The sequence below is a fragment of the Tenrec ecaudatus genome, chromosome 6 (assembly GCF_050624435.1).
Source record: "Tenrec ecaudatus isolate mTenEca1 chromosome 6, mTenEca1.hap1, whole genome shotgun sequence".
NCBI classification, from domain to species: Eukaryota; Metazoa; Chordata; class Mammalia; order Afrosoricida; family Tenrecidae; genus Tenrec; species Tenrec ecaudatus.
Window position 1 is genome coordinate 119230783 of NC_134535.1, and position 19267 is coordinate 119250049.

At 51.2% G+C, this 19267-nt stretch overlaps 1 protein-coding gene across 1 annotated transcript in view; it reads right to left on the reverse strand.

Annotated features, from left to right (window-relative positions):
• The window catches only part of FAM234B (family with sequence similarity 234 member B), a 37434-nt gene that overhangs the window by 4634 nt on the left and 13533 nt on the right, over positions 1–19267 (reverse strand). Inside the window, exons 2-11 of the mRNA XM_075552035.1 lie at positions 14788–15186; positions 13698–13796; positions 11799–11987; positions 7945–8075; positions 5480–5627; positions 5031–5172; positions 3997–4140; positions 3758–3839; positions 1984–2139; positions 443–560 (exon numbers count right to left, since the gene is read on the reverse strand). Of these exons, the coding sequence (XP_075408150.1) occupies positions 443–560; positions 1984–2139; positions 3758–3839; positions 3997–4140; positions 5031–5172; positions 5480–5627; positions 7945–8075; positions 11799–11987; positions 13698–13796; positions 14788–15186 (1608 nt within the window). The remainder of the gene's footprint in view (positions 1–442; positions 561–1983; positions 2140–3757; positions 3840–3996; positions 4141–5030; positions 5173–5479; positions 5628–7944; positions 8076–11798; positions 11988–13697; positions 13797–14787; positions 15187–19267) is intronic.

Genomic DNA, 19267 nt, shown 5'->3' on the forward strand with positions numbered 1-19267 from the left:
AGCGGACGAGCAGCCCGTTAACAGTCCTCATGAGTGTGCGAACGGGTGGGAGACTTCTCCTCCTCAAGGCTTCTGCTGACTCCAGTTCCCAGGCGATGGGCATGCTTACGTTTATTGTTCAAGAGAAAGCCGCCACTGAGCCTGAATCAAGGGCCTGACAGACATAATCTGCCTCCTTCGCCAAATCCCTCAGCCTCGATTCCAAATTCGAAAGCTCCTGCAGAGCCAAGGGCTGCCTTACTAGGTTTCTCCAGGCTCGCCCCAGGTACAGGGCCCGGCGTGTGCTTGGTGTTCGCTCGGTGTCTGCTGCACGAATCCCCACCCTCACCTCTCAGGATGCTCTGAGGGGTGGCAATGCCTGCCACCCAAAGACCCCACTCCCCCTGGAGGCAACCGTACCTCACACGCAGCCAGTGCACACGTCCCTGTCGCAGAAACTCACCCCGAGACGCTGTCACTGTGTCTGTGGCGTTGGCCAGATCCAGAAGAATCGAGGGGAACGCGGGGTGCAGGAGGTAGAGGTGATGAAGGCTGGGGGTCCTGGTTCCTGCGGTGCTGTCCTACAAGGAGGAGCCAAGAGGGAGAGCAGAGGGAACTCAGCCGCTGGCCACACTCATAGCCAGGTGCACCAGATCCCAGGTCCCCAGCGAGAAGGGCCCCCTGCCTCCAGGAGTCGGGAGACGCTCCCTGTACCAGAGCCGCCTGCATGTGGCAAAGAACCCAAGCACTGCCTGCGCCTGCCTTTATCACCCTCCTTCGCTACCACGGAGGAAGGAGAACCTGGGAGGGGAAATGCCATGTGGAGCCAGCCCTCTGTGGCCCCACCCCTGGCGGCTGCCGAAGGGAATACTGGAACCAGGGCTGCCCCATCTGGCGGGGCAGAGGAGGCTTTGGAGACACAGGCTATTTTTGAAAACAGAACAAGGCACAGACAGCTGTTCTCGCTGAGCCCCAGGGCCGGCTGCAGGCCCCACTGGGCCCAACATTACAGAAATCTTATCTGTGCCTCAACTATGCCAAACTTTGATCAAGCAGGAGCAAACCATCAAATAGAGAGCAGGCACTCTCAGGCCTGAGTGTCGTCCCCATCCCCGCAGCAAAGGGAACACACGTGGGGACAGCCTTTACCCAGTTAGCCAGAAGTGAGGCTACCTGGCTGCTTCCAAAGCTGCCCAGCTGCTCAAGCTCTGAAATACTAGACTCGACCCCAGGGAGCGGCTGGCTGCTCTCCCAAGCTCCCCAGGCATCTCCCAGTGGGGGAGATGGCACTCCTGACCGGGGGGGGGGGGGGGGGGGTATACCACCTCGACTTCGACAGATTTTCCCCCCGGGAGGAAGGAGTCTGCTCAGGGAGGAGAAATGCCGGCAGGAAGCTGGCAGTCTCACTTCCACCCAGCCGTGTCCGAAAAGCAGAAAAGGGCAGCTCTCTCCACACCCTTAGGATCCCAATGTGGGGGGCGGGTCTCTGGCTCAAACATGACAAGAGCCAAACCCCTCCCTTCCTCACTGCCTACAGAATGGAGGCCACGGTCCCCAGCAGGAAGGCCAAGGGCTGCCACAGCTTTCTGGTTGGCCGCTTATTTATCCACCACACCTGCCCCACTCTGCGCGCTCTGACTTCTGCTGGTCAGATGAGGTCCTGTGCTTGAGATGGCCTCGCCGTCCTCCAGAGCCAAATCTCCACACGGTAAAACCCTTCCCCTCGTTCGCCACCAACTGGAATGTCACCTTTGATGAAGGTCACCTCCCTAACCAGCCAAAGTAAAAGGGAGTCCCACCTTGTTTGCCCAGGGAAGGGCAAGGGCATATAGGCATAGCTCAGGAGGAGGCAGGACTCCTGCTTTCCCCATGGAAGTGCTGGTCTGATTTCCAGCTGTAGCCACTTGAAAGCACAGCTGGTCAAACACCAGCCCAGGCTCAGGCCAGGCTGCAGGGTGGCTGCCCTCTGACCGAGTGAACAAGGCTCCAGGCGGCCGCACTCACAGGCTTGCGAGACTCAGCTGAGAGCCCTTCCGCCCAGAAGAGGAAGACGGAGGTCTGGTCTGAAGTGACTGCTGAGTCGGTTGGTGTTTCTTTCATGTGACACTGGACGCTGCAGCTCCAGGTAACAGAGCCAGAGTCACCATCCACCACCATCATCTGCAAGACAGAAGACAGTGGGCACAGTCAGTCCTCGGAAAAGCAAGAGCCCCGGAACACACACACACACACACACACACACACACACACCCCACAAAAACAAACAGAATGAAACAAACTCAGACACTGGAATAACAGCTATGTTGAACATGGGAATGCATATGAATACATGGGCTGAATTCTTTGATGTAAGATAACTGGGTTCTCACAAAGTACTATACTGGCTAGGGACCAGGCCCAAATTTCTACAGCTCTTGTTCTCTGGTAATAGAAGTGAAAAAGTACAGAACTCGGGAGTGCAAAGGGGCCATGATGACTCACGAGTCCACCTCCCCAATCTTTAGCAGGTGAGAGGGGGGAGGCTCAGAGCCTTGGGTTGCCCCTGGCAGAGACAAACTTCTGAACGATCAGAGAATGAAAAGCAGACCAGCAATTTAAAGAGTCTCTCTGGCAGTCTTGGAGGAGGCTGGAGTCTAGTGATACCACAGTGAAAAATGACACGCTGTCACACACACGGGAGCTTTGGGGGCCTAGTCGTTATGCACTGGACTGCTGTGTACAAGGTCAGCAGTTAGAAACCACCAGCCACTCCATGGGAGAAAGATGAGACTTCCAACTCCCGTAAAGAGTGGCCGTCTCAGAAACCCACAGGGGCAGCTCCACCCTGTCCTGTAGGACCACTCTGAGTCGGCACCGACTTGGCAGCAGCGGGTCTGGTTTTGGTCACACAGATTAATTCAGCTGTCACCACATGAAGCCGTATGAAGGTGAGCAACACTGCTATCCCTCTGTGATGGGTGCCGAAGCGGCGAGATTATGTCATCTGACCAAGGTTACAAGCCGGGTCTGAAAGGCTCAGCCTCTCAGCTCTGCCCAACCTACATCCCCTCTCTCCCGCCTTGACCATCCCGGGAGCACCAAAGAAAACGCCGCGCCGCTTCTGTCTCGGGGTCTCCAGTCCGGAAGTTTCCTTTCGTCTCTTCCTCCTCTCACTACAACTCAACGTCCAAGGCCCTGCTCGCCCCCTCGCCATCATGAAGTCTCCCACCACCACCCTCGCCACCACAGATGGCCGGGTTCTCTGCACTCCCCGGGGTGGACTCCGGCATTTCATTTATTCAGGCTTGCTTTTCATCACCGAGAGCTGTTACAAGGCCCCCTAGGAAGTGAAGCAATCCTAGTGCCATTGCTGGATACGTGTTGGACTCACCAGAGTCGGCGGTTCTAACCCACCCACAGCTCTGCACAAGGCTGAAGCTGGCTGCTCCCAGAAAGGCTTACAAAGCCGGGGAAACCTTACAGAGGGCTGCTATGAGCTGGAATCGATTTGATGGCAGCGGGTTTCTTGTTCTTTTATGTTTAAGAGTAAATTACTGATCTCAAAAAGGAAACCCCTGCATGGGAAGGAGGTTAGCCTAGAAATACTTCCAACGGAATCGACCTGAATGGCTATTCCATTTTCCTTTAAGTTCCCATTTTACGCTCCTCGCCAGGCATCAAGCGCTTTGAGGGAAAGGGCCATGTTGTAGGCTCTTTGTCTTCCGCAGGCCTAGCAAAGGGCTGCACGTGAGAGTGTCCTTCAGGCCTGGACTGCCGGACTCGGGTCCCCAAGAGTTACCTTCTTCATCCCGACTCCGTCCTGGGTCTGCAGAAGGAAGTCCACGGTCTGGTCGTCAGTGAAATACCCAGGGGTCGGCTGGCTGCAAAGGAGGCAGAATTTGACATCAACTGTGAGCAGGAAAGCGGGAACACAAGGACCTCTCGCCCTCCTTTCTCTGGCCCCCGCCCGCTACCAGACAACATCGTTCAAAGGCGTTTGGAAGCACAGCAAGTGGCTCAAACAGCAGATGTGCCAACCTGTGCAGGCCTGGGAGGCTCAGTGTCCAGTAAGGTGTCAGATCTTGGCCCCGAAGCAAGACGAGGCCTTGTCTGGTGGTGATCAGGAGGTCGCTGCAGTTGGTGTCTGGGGCCTTCACCATCTGGAGGAGCTCCACGCCATCGCTGAAGCAAGCAGGACCCAGCAGTTAGCCTCTGACTGCGGTGGGACCTGGATGGACTCGTTCCCACAGTGGGCATGTTTGTGTGCGTTCCCGCACGGGCTTCCCATTGTTCTCTATCCAGAGGGGGGGTGGGGATGCTGTCTTCCAACTGAATCTCATTTTCTGGACCCTTAGAAGCCAAGCATTCCTAGCTCATTCCAGGCACATTCTAAAGGAACTCTGGAGATGCACTGAGGTGCCCTCCCTCTCCCCCAGGATACTCAGAGAGGCAGCGGAGCCAGGGGCAGGTGGAGGGTAAAGCCATGACCGCCACACGGCGGGGCCTGAAATCGTCGGTTAGCTTGGACAGCTGCTTGCGACTACACTCATCAGAGTATCTCTGTACAATGAGGACCACTCTGCTCATTCCCTGTCAAGTTCACAGAAACGTGATCTTGCAAAAAGCACCGAGGAATGGTCGGAAATTTCTGATAGGAAAGGACAGAAAATGATGACGTAGGCCTGGATTTCAATTGGTAAAATCGACTGTGTTTGAGAAGCTCCACGGTAAGGAAGACAAATAAGTTTACATGGCTGCTACCTTTGGTCCGGCCACAATGATGCCGTAGTTCAGAGAAAACAGACCCGTAACTAAGGGAAGCCATTAGGGCACATGCCTCAGCATGGCTTTACAAAGAGTTACTCTACAGAAATCTCTCTCAGACTCCCAGCCACCTTCTCCCCACACTGACTGGGAAATTCTGCAGAGTGATCTCACAGCATGGTGACCGAGAGAGAACTTCTCCCTTAACCAGATTGCTGGTTAAGGTATATTAAGGCTGATACACCTCTGCCCCCATATTAACCAGCCCAACTAACTGAGAGACCCCCTGGCACAGGCACCTGCCCTACCTGTAGACGTCAATGAGCTCCGACAAGTTGATGGATCTCCGCTTCTCCCATTCAGGCTCTTCTAGCTGCAGAGAAGGTGGCGGGCTGTCTCGGTTTTGGGCCTGAATGAAAATGTCCCGCAGGGCCACAGCTTGGATATTACCTAGCACCACAAGAAAACCCATGCTGAGAAGGCGACTTCCAGACACCAACCTCCAGCCGAGGCTCTGAGCGAGACACAGAGCTTGAGGCGATGGCCTGATGGAGCCCCCCGGCCATGGAGTGAGTAGGAGCCTGCTCCTTGGGGAAGGCATGGGGGCTGCCTCCACCTGCAACAGGTGGTGAAAATGAGAGGCCTCTGCAGGAGGATGTGACGAAAGGGCAGTGTCAGCTTGTTTCTGGGCTTCCGCCCTGTCTCCCTCTAATCCAGCCAATGGGCAACAGGGACAAGGACTAGCCTTGCTTCTTACCAAACCCAAACAGGATGTAGACTGCCCCGTTCGTGGTGATGTAGAGCTGCGGCCCAATCAGATTCCCCACGCCCACGATGTTGTACTTCACAGCACGGCCCACTGGACTCCCTGTCCGGCCAGACACCAGCAGAAAGCACAGATCGGGCTGAGGAAATGAAAAGGGACGAGGTTAACAGAAGCGCTGTGATTTCTTGATCAAATAGCGGCTCCAGACAGTTCTGCCAAGGGTTCAGAAACACTTCCCAAAGTGGAAATGACACGAAGTCAAAGCGGCCTTTCTTTACCTGTCTAGAAGTAAGAAGGCAAGCAAATGTCCTGTGACTAGGGACCGGCAAAGGGCAACTTTATGGGAACACAGCCACTTTCTCTGCAGCACCACCGATGCCGACTGAACGGTCCTGGAGCACAAATTCTGAGGCAAAGCTAAACAGGGATGGCTGGTTCCCAGGCCTACACTCCCATACCCAGAAGTGTCCAGTCACGTTGGGCACCAAGCAGAATCGATCCGGACAGTGCTCTCCCACCTAGCATTTGAGGCCTGGGCTAGCCATGCCCAAGCTTCTGTCAAGCAAACAAAAACACAACAAACTCACTGCCATCAGGTCGAGTCCAACTCACACTGACCCTCCAGGGCAGAGGAGACATGCTCCTGGGGGTTTCCGAGACTGTAATATTTTACAGGAGGAGAAAGCCTCATCTTTCTCCAGCAGAGCAGCTGGTGGTTTCAAACCGCTGACCTTGCAGTTAGCAGCCCAACAAAGAACCTACTATGCCACAATAAATTGGTGAGCTTTTTTTGTGAAAGGTGAGATGCAAGCATTTTAGGCTCTGCAAGTCACCGCTACTCCGCCACTGAACCCCTTGCCGATGCATGCATGAGCAGGCGTGGCTGGGTCCCAATAAAACTTTAATGACAGAGCTGGGCAGTGGGCTGGACTGGGCCTGCAGGCCAGTTATCTGATCCTTGCTCTATCAGATTTTCTTTCCGAGATAGAATCCCTAAAAAAAACGGTTGTTGATTACAACACATAACGAGGAATAGATGTGCCCCACGGGGCTTCCCCAGGCTGCAATCTTGCCAGAAGCAGAGTGCCACGGTTTCTTCATCCTGCAGAGCAGCTGGTGGATCTGAACTGCTGATCTTTCGCTTAGCAGCCAAGAACTTTAAGCATTGCCCTGCCAGAGCTCCTACAGAGTCACTAAGGGGAATAGAGGGACTGTATCAATGTCTTGACCCAGTAAACCTGTGACAAAGTTTATGATGATTTTTTTTAATAGAAGAGATAAAAAACAGTTTGTGATACACTGAGCCACAGGTGCTAACCCAGAAAGGGTTTTGTGGAATGTCTCTCTACTTCTGTTTAAACATTTCTATCAATGGCTTGAATGAATAGAATTCAAACTCCCCCCCCCCCCGAAAAAAAAAACAAACAGAGGACTAATTAACAGGCTGTATGATAAACTCAAAAGACAAAAAGGAGGTGAGTTACAAGATGGGTCGAGACCCGCACACTAGAATTCAACAGAAAAATGTAACCTTCCCCATGGACATTCAGAACACCTCGTGCCTCAGAACAAGTAGGGCTGGTGGCACACTGAGTTAAGCAGTGGGCTGCTAAGGACAAGGTCTGCCAGTTACGTCCCGGGGGAAAGGTGATGCTGAGACTCTGCCCTCCCGGGTCACCCGGAGTCAGAACCCATCAATGGCAGTGGGTAGTGGGGGTACCTCAGAGCAGAGGTCGTGTCTGTTTTTAAAGAGTGGATGGGCTTCACTGATGACAACTGAAGAGCAAATCTAAAAGATTGCTGCCATCTTCAGGTGCGTACACGGAAATAAGGTGTTTTCATATCTCAAAACAAACAATTCCATTATTCCTGATGTAACTGGTTATCCGGCAGACAGAATACTGTTTTCAGGTCCAGAGAGAGGCAGGTAAGGTGAAAAAGAACCAACGAGAGAAAGCAGAGTCTGAGCCTCGTGTGCTGGCACAGCAGAGCGGTGCAGAGCGGGAGGCTGGGAGGGCAGGTGAAGGCGGGCAGGCTGGCCTAACTCAGCAGCGCCCTAGAACAAGGGAGCGGTGGGAAGAGGCATGATTCTAAGCACTGGAAGTATATGGGCTCTAATTTCCACATCAATCCCACAAATAGTAACATTCCCATTTGATACACAGAGAAAGCAGAGCTTGAAACGCTGCACGGCCTGCCACGGCCACGAAGCTACAATGTGGTTGTGGCAAAATTGAAACACAGATTTAGGGGATTCCAGAGCTCATTATACCACAGTTAATGGAACCTGCCTGTGACGCCCAGGAAAAATGGGCTTATGAGGGGACCTTATTCACTAAATCTCACAAGGAGAATGTATTTAAACTTTTCAAGCAGCGTTTATAGTAACACTGGGTACTAAGACAACTAAGACTGCAACCCTTACAGAAGACGAAGGTTACCACAGTACATCAGACCTGCGAGTCCCCAACAGCCAGAACCACGAGATCCCTAACGCCATCTTCATCCACGTCTGGGAGCACCACGGCTGGAGCTGCCAGGGTACCGTTGGACAGGGCCTTGGAGTTCAAAGTCCACATGGGTTTCCCTAGGAAAAGAAACAGAATGGCCCCAGCTGCAGCTTTCTGCCTCTGGAAACGGCAGGTCAACACTGTCAGCCCAAGAAAGAGAAGCTCCACGGGCTGAATAACAGACAGCAGCTCCCACTTACTTGCTCCCTTGGAGAGGGCAGGCACGGGGGTATGTGACCTATAATCCTCACTTTTTTTTAAAACATTTTATTAGGGGCTCATACAACTCTTATCACAATCCTTACATGTACATACATCAATTGTATAAAGCACATCTGTACATTCTTTGCCCTAATCATTTTCTTTTCTTTTTTTACATTTTATTAGGGGCTCATACAACTCTTATCACAATCCACACATATACATACATCAATTGTTTAAAGCACATCCGTACATTCTTTGCCCTAATCACTCTCAAAGCATTTGCTCTCCACTTAAGCCCTCCGCATCAGGTCCTCTTTTTTTCCCCTCCTTCCCCGCTCCCCCCTCCCTCATGTGCCCTTTGTAATTTATACATCGTTATTTTGTCATATCTTGCCCTATCCAGAGTCTCCCTTCCCCCCCTTCTCTGCCGTCCATCTCCCTGGGAGGAGGTCACATGTGGATCCTTTTAATCAGTTCCCCCTTGCCAACCCACTCACCCTCCACTCTCCCAGCATCGCCCCTCACACCCCTGGTCCTGAAGGTATCGTCCACCCTGGATTCCCTGTGTCTCCAGCTCCCATATGCACCAGTGTACAACCTCTGCCCTATCCAGTCCTGCAAGGTAGAATTCGGATCATGGTAGTTGGGGGGAGGAAGCATCCAGGATCTGGGGGAAAGCTGTGTTCTTCATCGGTACTACATCGCACCCTGACTGACCCAATCCTCACTTTTTTTATATAAGATCAAGGTTCTAAAGTCTAAGAAAGAGCAGCTAAGTAGCCTGTCAGTGCCATCCAGTCAGTGCTGACTCACAGAGACCCGATGTACAACAGAATCAAACGCCACCCAATCCTGTGCCCTGCGCACACTTGTTCTTGTTTGAGTCCATTGTGGCAGCCACTGTGTCAATCCAGCTCTGCGAGGGTCTTCCTCTTCTTTGACGCCCCTCTACTTTACAAAGCCGGATGTCCTTTCCCAGTGTCTGGTCTCTCCAGATACATGAGACAAAGTCTCACCATCCTTGTTTCTAAGGCGCATTCTGGCTGTACTTCTTCTGAGACAGATGTGTGGGTTCTTCTGACAGACCGTGGTACTTCCAGTATTCTTCGCCGGCACCATCGTCCAAATGCACCACCGAGCCTTCCTTGGTCTTCCTGTGCAGATTTACCCAGTGCAATGCATTATTTGATCTCTGGACAGCTGCTTCCAGAAGCACTGACTGTGGATCCAAAAAGATGAACTCCTTGACAATTTCAATCTTGCCTCCATTTGTCATAATGTAACCTAGTGGCCCAGATGTGAGAATTTTGGTTTTCTTCACATTAAGGTATAACCCCTACTGAAGGCTTAAGTGTCCAAATCCTCCATCAGCAAGTGCTCAAGCCCTCCTCACGTCCATCAAACAAGGTAGAGCCGTCTGTTTATCACAGAGGGTCACATATATGTGTAACACATAGATGTGTAAGGAAGAGCTTTATATCAAGAAGTAGTCCTATATCAGAAAACATCCCCGCCCAGTGCAACACTAGTCCATAGTCCCTCGTCAGACTCATGCTGCCACGTGCAATCATGCACCATTCAGATCACAGCTGGGGACATGCAAAGTCATGTGGATCCAAGGCTGGAGGAAAACATCACTGGCTCCAGTACTTCTCAGGGTGGCCAGCAAGCAGAAAAGTGAAGGCAGAGAGAGAGAGAGAGAGAGAGAGAGAGAGAGAGAGAGAGAGAGAGAGAGAGAGCTAGCCAGCCTCCAGATGGCTATATTCCTCAGTCACCCCCCCCCGCCCCCCAGGGAGGTCCCCAGACTGCACGCTGGTTGACAAGCTAAACTCCACCCTTATGTTCTTACAGGTGCCATGTTGGCACCAAAAAACGATCACATAAGCCTTCCTCCAGGCCTGATGCCATGTTCTTCTTCCTATAATCCAGCTCCTCTGGTGATTTTCTCAGCATCCAAATTGAATAAGGAAGGTGAGACCCTGCAGCCTTGACACACACCTTTCTTTGTTTTAAACCATGCACCATTTCCCTCGATGGGTTTGCGCAGCTGCCTCTTGACCCATGAGGTTCGGCACGAGCACAATGAAGCACTCTGGAATCTTCTCCAGGCTACTCATCGTTCATTAGGATCCACACAGTTGACTGCCCTTTGCACCATGAAACACAAACAAACATCTTTATGGGATTTTCTGCCTCCAGCCAAGATCCACCTGACATCAGCACAAAGCAATCTATCCTGTCACCAGCTTCATTTCTATCACTAAAACCATATTTTCCAAGTGCTCTTCTTTGCTCTTGGTTTCAACGTTTGCATTCCAATTGCCAATAATTATCAATGAATCTCAATTTCATGTTTGACTGATTTCTGACTGAAGATGTTGGTAAATTTCTTTAATGTCTTCATCACAAGGCTTCAATTTCATCATCATTCATCTGTCTCTGATCGGCTAAAGATGATTACAATTAATGAGGAACCAGCCACAAGGACAGCCGACAGGAAGAGCAACTGCCGGTCCTACTGCACGTTTACCACAGTAAGCACCAGCGATGCTGTGGGAGGTTTCCAAGATGACTCCTTTCCTACTGTTAGCGCATGTTCTTCTGCTTTTTAAAAAACAAAATATTCAGAAGCACCTCACTATTGAACTCCTACCTGAAAAACGGGGGAGTTTTTATTTATTCAGCTTCATAGAACCCAGGGTCTAAGAGCTAACTGATTTCTTAGCAAGCACAATGGTGGCGTACTTGTGCTTCTGTAAAAAGCTTTATTATGCCTGACGCTGTGCGCTCCTTTTAACATGCAGGCCTGAAGATAGGAAGATAAAAAGCCAGATTAGCGTGCCTCAACAAACCTTGGCTTCTTCGCTGACGTATTTTCGGGGAGCTATGTGCAAGTTGACCTGTGGGTCTCATGTCCATCAAGTCTGGAGACAAAGCTCAGTTGTCTTTGTACAAGAACAGACAACTGGGACACTGTACACCAAAGGCCTCTGGGACGTTTCTGTCTGGGTGTCTCAGCTGAGCCCCGTCCTCCCTCCAAGAGGAAGAATCGTGGGCCTGTGGCCTCAACCGATCCAAACCCTTTCTCTTGCTCTCTAGAATCCTCCAGCCCGAGATGACAAAGAACGGGAGAATCGGTGGTCAGCCAAAGGCCAGTTCTTAGCCACATGCAGCCTATCTGCCCCACACACTGCGCCTGCTGCGTGCCCAAGGTCAAGGCCTTAAGACGTTCATAACTTGAGACGCAGGGCAGGCTGAAGCCACAGGAGACATTTCTGAAGCACGTGTCTCCGGCCCATACGTGAAGCGATGTTATCGTGTGCATTGTGCCACTCGTAAGGTGGCCAAGAACTGATCACATGAAGCCAGGAAGGACCGGACACCCCCACCCCCACCTCGATTCAGGCCTACAGGTGCAGCGATTAGAAGCGGAGGGAAAACCGAAAAAATGAACATAGAAATGGTACTTCTAAAAACAACAACAACAAACCCTTCTCTCTTATGTCCTTGCACTTTCAGGAAGTGAGAGAGAGTTTCTACTGTGTAGGGGAGGGGAGGGGCACTTCGTCCTCACTGGGCGGAGCGGAGGTGGTTACCTGACGTTGCGTTGAATGCACTGAGCAGCTTATTGGTTCCGGTCACAAGGCAGATGGTCGCAGCCAAGCTTTCCATCATCATATCCAAGCACGTAACATCGCGGGCCTCCTCCGGGAGGGGACTGGACCAGAGCGTACTGCCGTTCATCCCCGACAGACACACGAGCAGAGCTGGTGGCCGGGGGACACCTGCAAGCAGAGGAGAGAGACGGAAGACAAGGAGGCGGGGTGGAGCCAGAGGGTCAGAAAGCTGGGAGAAAACGGTGGGAAGGCAGTCACCCGTGTCCTTCGGACCACAAGGTCTGAAGCTCGCCCTCTTCTCCACTCAGTGGACGGGGAGGCGCTGCTGGCCCCTTCACGCTGCCTGGGAGGCACCACTGCTTTGGTGTGCTCATGTGTCTGTCACCCCAGCCCCAGCAGCCAGCGACATCGTTAAGGATAAAGGCCGCCTCATGAAATACTGTATGCTCAATGCCTTGCATGGTACCTGACACAGAATGACCATTGTTTTAGGGGAAAAACAGAGGGTAAAATAAAGAATATGGATAAGAGGCTACTGAAAACAAATAAGCAAAAGGAGTGGGAGAGGGGAAGCAAGAAGGAGTGATATCCTCAGAAATGTGAGGCGGACGTGGAAGGTGTAAAACAGAGACCTCCATCCCAGAATTCTAATCACTCTAGAATCCGCTGCCTGAGAGCAAGAAGGGTTTAAAAAACAAAAAAGGTCTACGTAGGGAAGTTCAACAGATCTTCCTGGTCCAGAGTTCCAGGAAGCAGCTGACAGTGATCCGTTGGGAAAGAGTACCTGGACAGACAGCACGCTGGCCTAAGCAGAGCTACTGAGGGGACCAGAGGAGCCCACCGGTTGAGTACCGAAGCCCAGGTCACTGAGCCACGTCGGAGTACTAGCTTGCGCTTGCTAGTTGTACGGTCCCTTTCAAGTCAGGAATGCAGATTCCTCTCACACACCGGCCACTTCTCCCAACGTACCCGGATGAGCCGACGTCAGTCCTAACACTCCACAGTGCCGGCTCCCCAGGGACCGACTGTGTCTCATGACATGACATGCTGTTGCCAAGCAACAAAAACCTGCCAGGTCACCTGCTCATTTCCAGACTTCCCAGAGACGCCGTGCTGTTCTTCCTGTTTGCGGGTCCTGCAGACTCCCTGTCGCTTCTCTGGGTGGATGTCTCAGGGTACGGGGCGGCCATCCTTCTCCAGGGGCATGCTGAAGGGTATCCTAGCACCCTATGTTACCTCTATTCCTATCTTTTAAACTGTGGCCAAACCAACTGGTCCATCTTGTATATAAACCCATGTCCCTGCCATCAGGAGTCTTTTGAAAAACCAATGACTAAAAACATCTCTAAATATAACCGTGAATGAGAGAAACTTATTTCAAAAATGTATTGCCTTAGTCAATCTGGATTTGTAGCAACCTATAGGATGGAGTAGATCTGTCCCAGAGGTTCCCCAGAGTCTAAACCTTTACACAAGAAAACTGGAGCATCTTTCTCCCGCAGAATGGCTGGAGGGGTGGAACTCCAGGCCTTTCAGAGGGCAGGAAAGACAGGAGGCGGGCTGCTCCCGTAGGAGTCCCCTCACCAACTCGAAGAAGCAGTTCCACGGTCCTGCAGTCTCTTTGCGAGGCCCGCTGTCAACTCAGTAGCAGTGAATCCTGGCTCATAGCAGCCTCGGTGGAACCAGGGGGCAAGGCGGCTACCACACCAACCAAAAGGAACCCCAGTCGCTCATGGGGTCACATGCCTCCCTCCAAGGACTAGAATGCAGGGAACCCTCGAGGCCTTGCTGCTCCGTCCTGCAGGGTGGCGGTGAGTTGGGATCCGCTTGGTGGCACACGAAAGCAGCACGCCGGTCTGCAGGAGACCTGTCTCTTACCTCCTGCGCTCTCGTTCCTTGGCGCAGCAAAGGAGAGGAGTACATCACGCAGCCCGTCTCCATTCACGTCGGCCAGTTCTAGTGGAGCGAGGTCTCCGTCTGATGCACACATGGAAGAGCAGAGGGGCCTTAGCAAGCTAGCACCAACCAGTTTTCAGCTGCCAGGTCAGACCGGGCAGGGCTCCATGAAAGCCAGGCTGACTCCCAGTTCTGAGACACAGCTTCCAAGAGAGGACCACGGAGGCTGTGAATCTTTCCCGGAGCACATAGCCTCATCTTGCTCTCTCAAAGTAGCTAGTGGGTTTGAACCACTGGCCTTACAGTTAGCAGTCCAATGCGTGCCCAACGCCACCCCACGGCTCCTTCCTGCACCTCTAAAAGGGGCCCTGGAGGCATTTTTGCATAAAAGGGGCCCTGGAGACATTGTCAGGTAAACCTTGAATTGCTTCCCAAGGCCACCAGCTGTTCTTTGGGGAGAGGAGGAGGCTGCCTGTCCCCACAACAATAACATAGCCACAGGGCAGCGGTTCCCAACCTGTGGGTCGCGCGCGACCCCTTCGGGGGTCGAACGACCCTTTCACAGGGTTTGCCCCATTCATAACAGCAGTAAAATTGCAGTTATGATGTAGCAATGAAAATAATTTTATGGTTGTGGGGGTCGCCACAGCCTGAGGAACTGTATTAAAGGGTCGTGGCATAAGGAAGGTTGGGAACCACTGCCATAGGGGGTCGCTAGGAGCTGGCACTGACTCCATGGCAGTGGGTTTGGGGGGTTTATAGTTTTGCATGCCCCTGACAGACGAGTGACGCCATATCCAGAACCCAGCAAACCAAGGCCCTGTCCTCCCTGCCTCTAATTCAGACCACTGCCACTGAGACACAAGAGAGCTGTGACGCTGAGCTCTGCAAGCTGGGCCACTCTGCTCTTTGCTGGACTGCATGCTGGGACCTCATCTCACACACACACACACACACACACGGGAAATGGTATAAGGTGCACATTAACTTTTGAAGACTTGTACTAGAAAGTCAAGGCCATCATACCCGTGGGGAAGTTTTACACGGTAGGGCTGGACCCCCTACAGCTCACCTCTGTGGGGGCCCAGGTGTCGGCTCCAGGTGCTGTGCAGGTCCCTGGGGGGACACGGGATCAGGAAGGCACACACGAGCACCAGGATCATGGAGATCACCAGCGTGAGCAGAAAGACAGATGTGCGCAAGTAAGACACGATGGAGGAGGCCGCCTTCTGCTCCAGGTCCCCGAGCGGCTCCGGTGGGTAGCCCTCCGCGGTGACTTCTGAGAGGTGTGCCTTTGCGGGCCCCGCCACCTCGGCGTCGGAGTCTGGCTCGGGGGCATCTCCCAGAGGGCTCTTGCCATTCTTGACCCCGCCATTCTTCTGCTGCAAGTTCAGCACCAGGTCATCTTCGCTCTCGTCACTGTCCGCCTGGGTGAGGGGATCATACTCCCCCAGGTCTGGGCTTTTCTTCCCTGAAAGGACAGGACCGCTGAGTCAAGGAGGGCCGGGCTACAAACACTCCCCTCAAAATACAGGCTGACTACGCACACTCCAGACGACACAAAAGGAGGCTGAGTGTGGACCTGGGTAGCTATTTCTGAAGTAGATGCCAGTAAAGCGGCGGAAAAAGGGGAGGGGGGTTGGAAACTCAGAGTTCTGGAATCACGAGCCTTTGTGGGCTTAGGGAAACCAAGAGACCAGGAAATTGGTAAATCTCAAAAACCTATTTAGTTAGCACAAAACAAAAGGGCCCCTCGTCATCCCCCCCTCCCCACGCACACACACCCGTTTGTTTGAATCTCACTAATGAAAAAGGCCATGGCCTTGACGTTGGCTCTCCCCACTGCTGCTGGGCAGAGTTCCTTAGATGTTCTCAGTTCGCAGTGTCCTGACAGTTCCCGGTAAACTTGAGAACAGTTCTTCTCTGTACACTGCTTCTCCGAGCCCAATGTCTGCGGCTTCCCAACGGTGTCTATGGCAACAACGCCAAACGCCCACCACGAAGCACCATCTGAAGAGGCGTTACTGAAAGTGCACTGCTGAAAAACTTCCTAGGAGTCCCCTAAACAGTGTGGACCTCTAAAAATGCCACTCTGAGCAGCTCTCCCGGAGGGCTGGCCGCCGAGCAGGGGGCACAAGTAGAGAGCTGGCCTTGCAGCGGGCATCCGCTGCGGGCAGCCTGTGTGGACTTGGCCTGCAGCGCATTCATCTGGAGGGCCCAGAGGTAGAAATTGCAGAAGGGTGTGAGCACACCTCCTGGCAGCCACCCCAGGCCTCGCCGCGAGGACTGGACGACTGTGTGCTGTATGTCACTTGGGAACCCAGTCAAACCAAGGAAGAGGATACTGCCTTTCACTTCTCAAGATCCATGCCTACCACCGTCAAGGGGGTTCCGACGCAGAGTAACCCTATCCAATGGAACAGGACTGCTCCTTAGGGTTGACGACGCTGTCACTCGCCAGGGCTTCAGACAGCCTCATCTCTCCCCTGAGGATCCCTAACCTTGCAGTCAACAGCTCAACCCTTGGCCCTCGCTGCCACCAGCCCTCCTTATTGCTACAAAAAGTCCTGTGGTGATGTTTCAATACCCCCCCCAATCCCCGCAAAACACACAGAGATGATTTTTGCTTTCACGGGAAAAGCTGAAAGGCCCAGCGAGCTGCGGAAGATGCAGCGCACAGGAGGGTTCACCTGCCCCGGCGGGGGCTGCCCTCAGCACCTCAGCTCCAGCCACCAGGGTGATCTGGGGGTTTGTGTGTTACTTGATATGATTTACAAGAAAAGTTGTCATAGGAATGCGCTACTTTCAGACCAGGCATCCTCACTCTGCGGCCCACCGAGGGCATTTATCAGGCATGCTGGGTGCTTTTGCCCCGTTTGTTTTTTTACTTCAAAATAAGATATGTGCATAGGAATTTGTTCATAGTTTTTTAAAAAATTATAGTCCAGCCCTCCAACGGGTCTGAGGGACAGTGAACTATCCCCCTGTTTAAAAAGTTTGAGGACCCCTGCTCCAGACAGTGGGGGAGACTTGTACCTGGTATAGGTCAAAGCTTTTGTTTAAAAGATGGATATATGTGTGTGCCCATATTTTAACAGGTACGTACAGTATAATCAGGCTAACCGAAAAGAGAAAGAGAAGACTCTTAATGCTAATCTCTGCCTCTGGGCCACTATAATCTCGGTAACGGCCTTTTGCGTGTTTCTCAGTTGGCTCAGCACATGAAATAAACTACTGAAACATTTGATGTTGCCTTTATAGGGGAAAGTGAGATCTTTAGTGGAAGTGGTGTTAACAAACCCAGGAACAAGGGAACAACAAGTGATCCAAATTGGTGGTGACGTGGGTGTAGAAGGCCTGGTAGGGAAGATTAAGGGTAATGTAACCAAGAAGAATTGCTGAAACGCAAATGAAGACTGAGCATGAAAGTGGGACAAGAGGAAAGTCAAAGTAAATAGAGGAAAGAGCTAGGAGGCAAAGGGCATTCATAGAGATCTAAATAAAGGCATGCACATATGTAAATATATATGATGGGGAAATAGATCTATGTGCATATATTTATAGGTTTAGAACTAAGGTAGCAGAAGGATATTGGGCCTCCACTCAAGTACTCCCTCAATGCAAGAATACTTTCTTCTATTAAATTGGCATTCTATGATGATCACCTTCCCGACACAACCGCTGAAGACAACGCGGGTGAATAAGCAAATATGGTAAAGAAAGCTGATGGTGCCCGGCTATCAAGAGATATAGTATCTGGGGTCTTAAAAGCTTGAAGGAAGGAACAGCAGAGAAGGGGGGAAGGGAGACTCCGGATAGGGCAAGATATGACAAAATAACGAGGTATAAATTACCAAGGGCACATGAGGGAGGGGGGGAAAGGGGAGGGGGGGGAAGAGGACCTGATGCAAGGGGCTTAAGTGGAGAGCAAATGCTTTGAGAATGATGGGGGCAGGGAATGTATGGATGTGCTTTATACAATTGATGTATGTATATGTATGGATGGTGATAAGAGTTGTATGGGTCCCTAATAAAATGTAAAAAAAGAAAAGAGGAGAAAAAATGATTAGGGCAGGGACTGTACAGATGTGCTTTATACAATTGATGTATGTATATGTATGAACTGTGATAAGAATTGTATGAGCCCCTAATAAATTGTTAAAATTTAAAAAAAATTTTTTTAAAAAGAAAATGATTAGGGCAAAGAATGTACAGATGGGTTTTATACAATTGATGTATGTATATGTATGGATTGTGATAAGAGTTGTATGAGCCCCTAATAAAATGTTTTTTAATTTAAAAAAAAAAAAGCTTGAAGGTAAACAAGCGGCCATCTAGCTGAGAAGCAACAAAGCCCACATGGAAGAAGCACACCAGCCTGTGTGATCATTAGGTGCCGAAGAGATCAGTTATCAGGCATCAAAGAAAGAAAAATCCTATCATTGTGTGCTCACCTCCATGATATGATCGCTGAAGACAAATGGGTGCATAAGCAAAGGTGGCGAAGAAAGCTGATGGTGCCTGGTTATCAAAAGATATAGCATCTGGGGTGTTAAAGGCTTAAAGGTAAACAAGCGGCCATCTAGCTCAGAAGTAACAAAGCCCACATGGAAGAAGCACACCAGCCTGTGCAAACATGAGGTGTCGAAGGGATCAGGTATCAGGCATCATCAGAACAAAAAATCTTACCATGGTAAATGAGGAGGGAGTGCGGAGTAGAGACCCAAAGCCCATTTGTAGGCCACTGGATATCCCCTTACAGAGGGGTCTCGGGGAGGAGACAAGCCAGTCGGGGTACGATGTAGCAACGGTGAAGGTTACAACTTTCCTCTGGTTCCTGAATGCTTCCTCCCCCCAACCCCATCATGATCGAATCCTACCTTGCAAGTCTGGCTAGACTAGAGGATGTACACTGGTACAGATAGGAACTGGAAACACGGAATCCAGAGAGGATAATCCCTTCAGGACCAGTTGTGTGAGTGGTGATACTGGGAGCGTAGAGGGAGAGTGGGTTGGAAAGGAGGAACCGATTACAAGGATCTACATGTGACCTCTTCCCTGGGGGACGGACAACGGAGGGGTGGGTGAAGGGAGACATTGTACAGGGAAAGATATGACAAAATAATAATTTATAAATTATCAAGGGCTCATGAGGGAGAGGGGGGCGGGGAGGGAGAGGTAAAAATGAGGACCTGATGCCAAGGGCTTAAGTGGAGAGCAAATGATGAGGGCAATGAATGAGAATGATGAGGGCAATGAATGTACAAGTGTGCTTTACACAATTGATGTATGTAAGGATTGTGATAAGAGTTGTATGAGCCCCTAATAAAATGATTTAAAAAAATAAAATAAGATTTGGTCAATAAATGTTCGGTAAAGTTTTTTTAAATGAGAAAGCCACAAAATTTATTTTATATCATTAAGTACTTTGCAAAAAAAATCCACAGAAAATACTAAATCGTCTGGCATGCTATCAACAATAAAATTTCATTCACTTTCACTTTGAGAGCAACTAATTTTCTCCAATAAAGTTTTGTTTCTAAAGGCAAAAA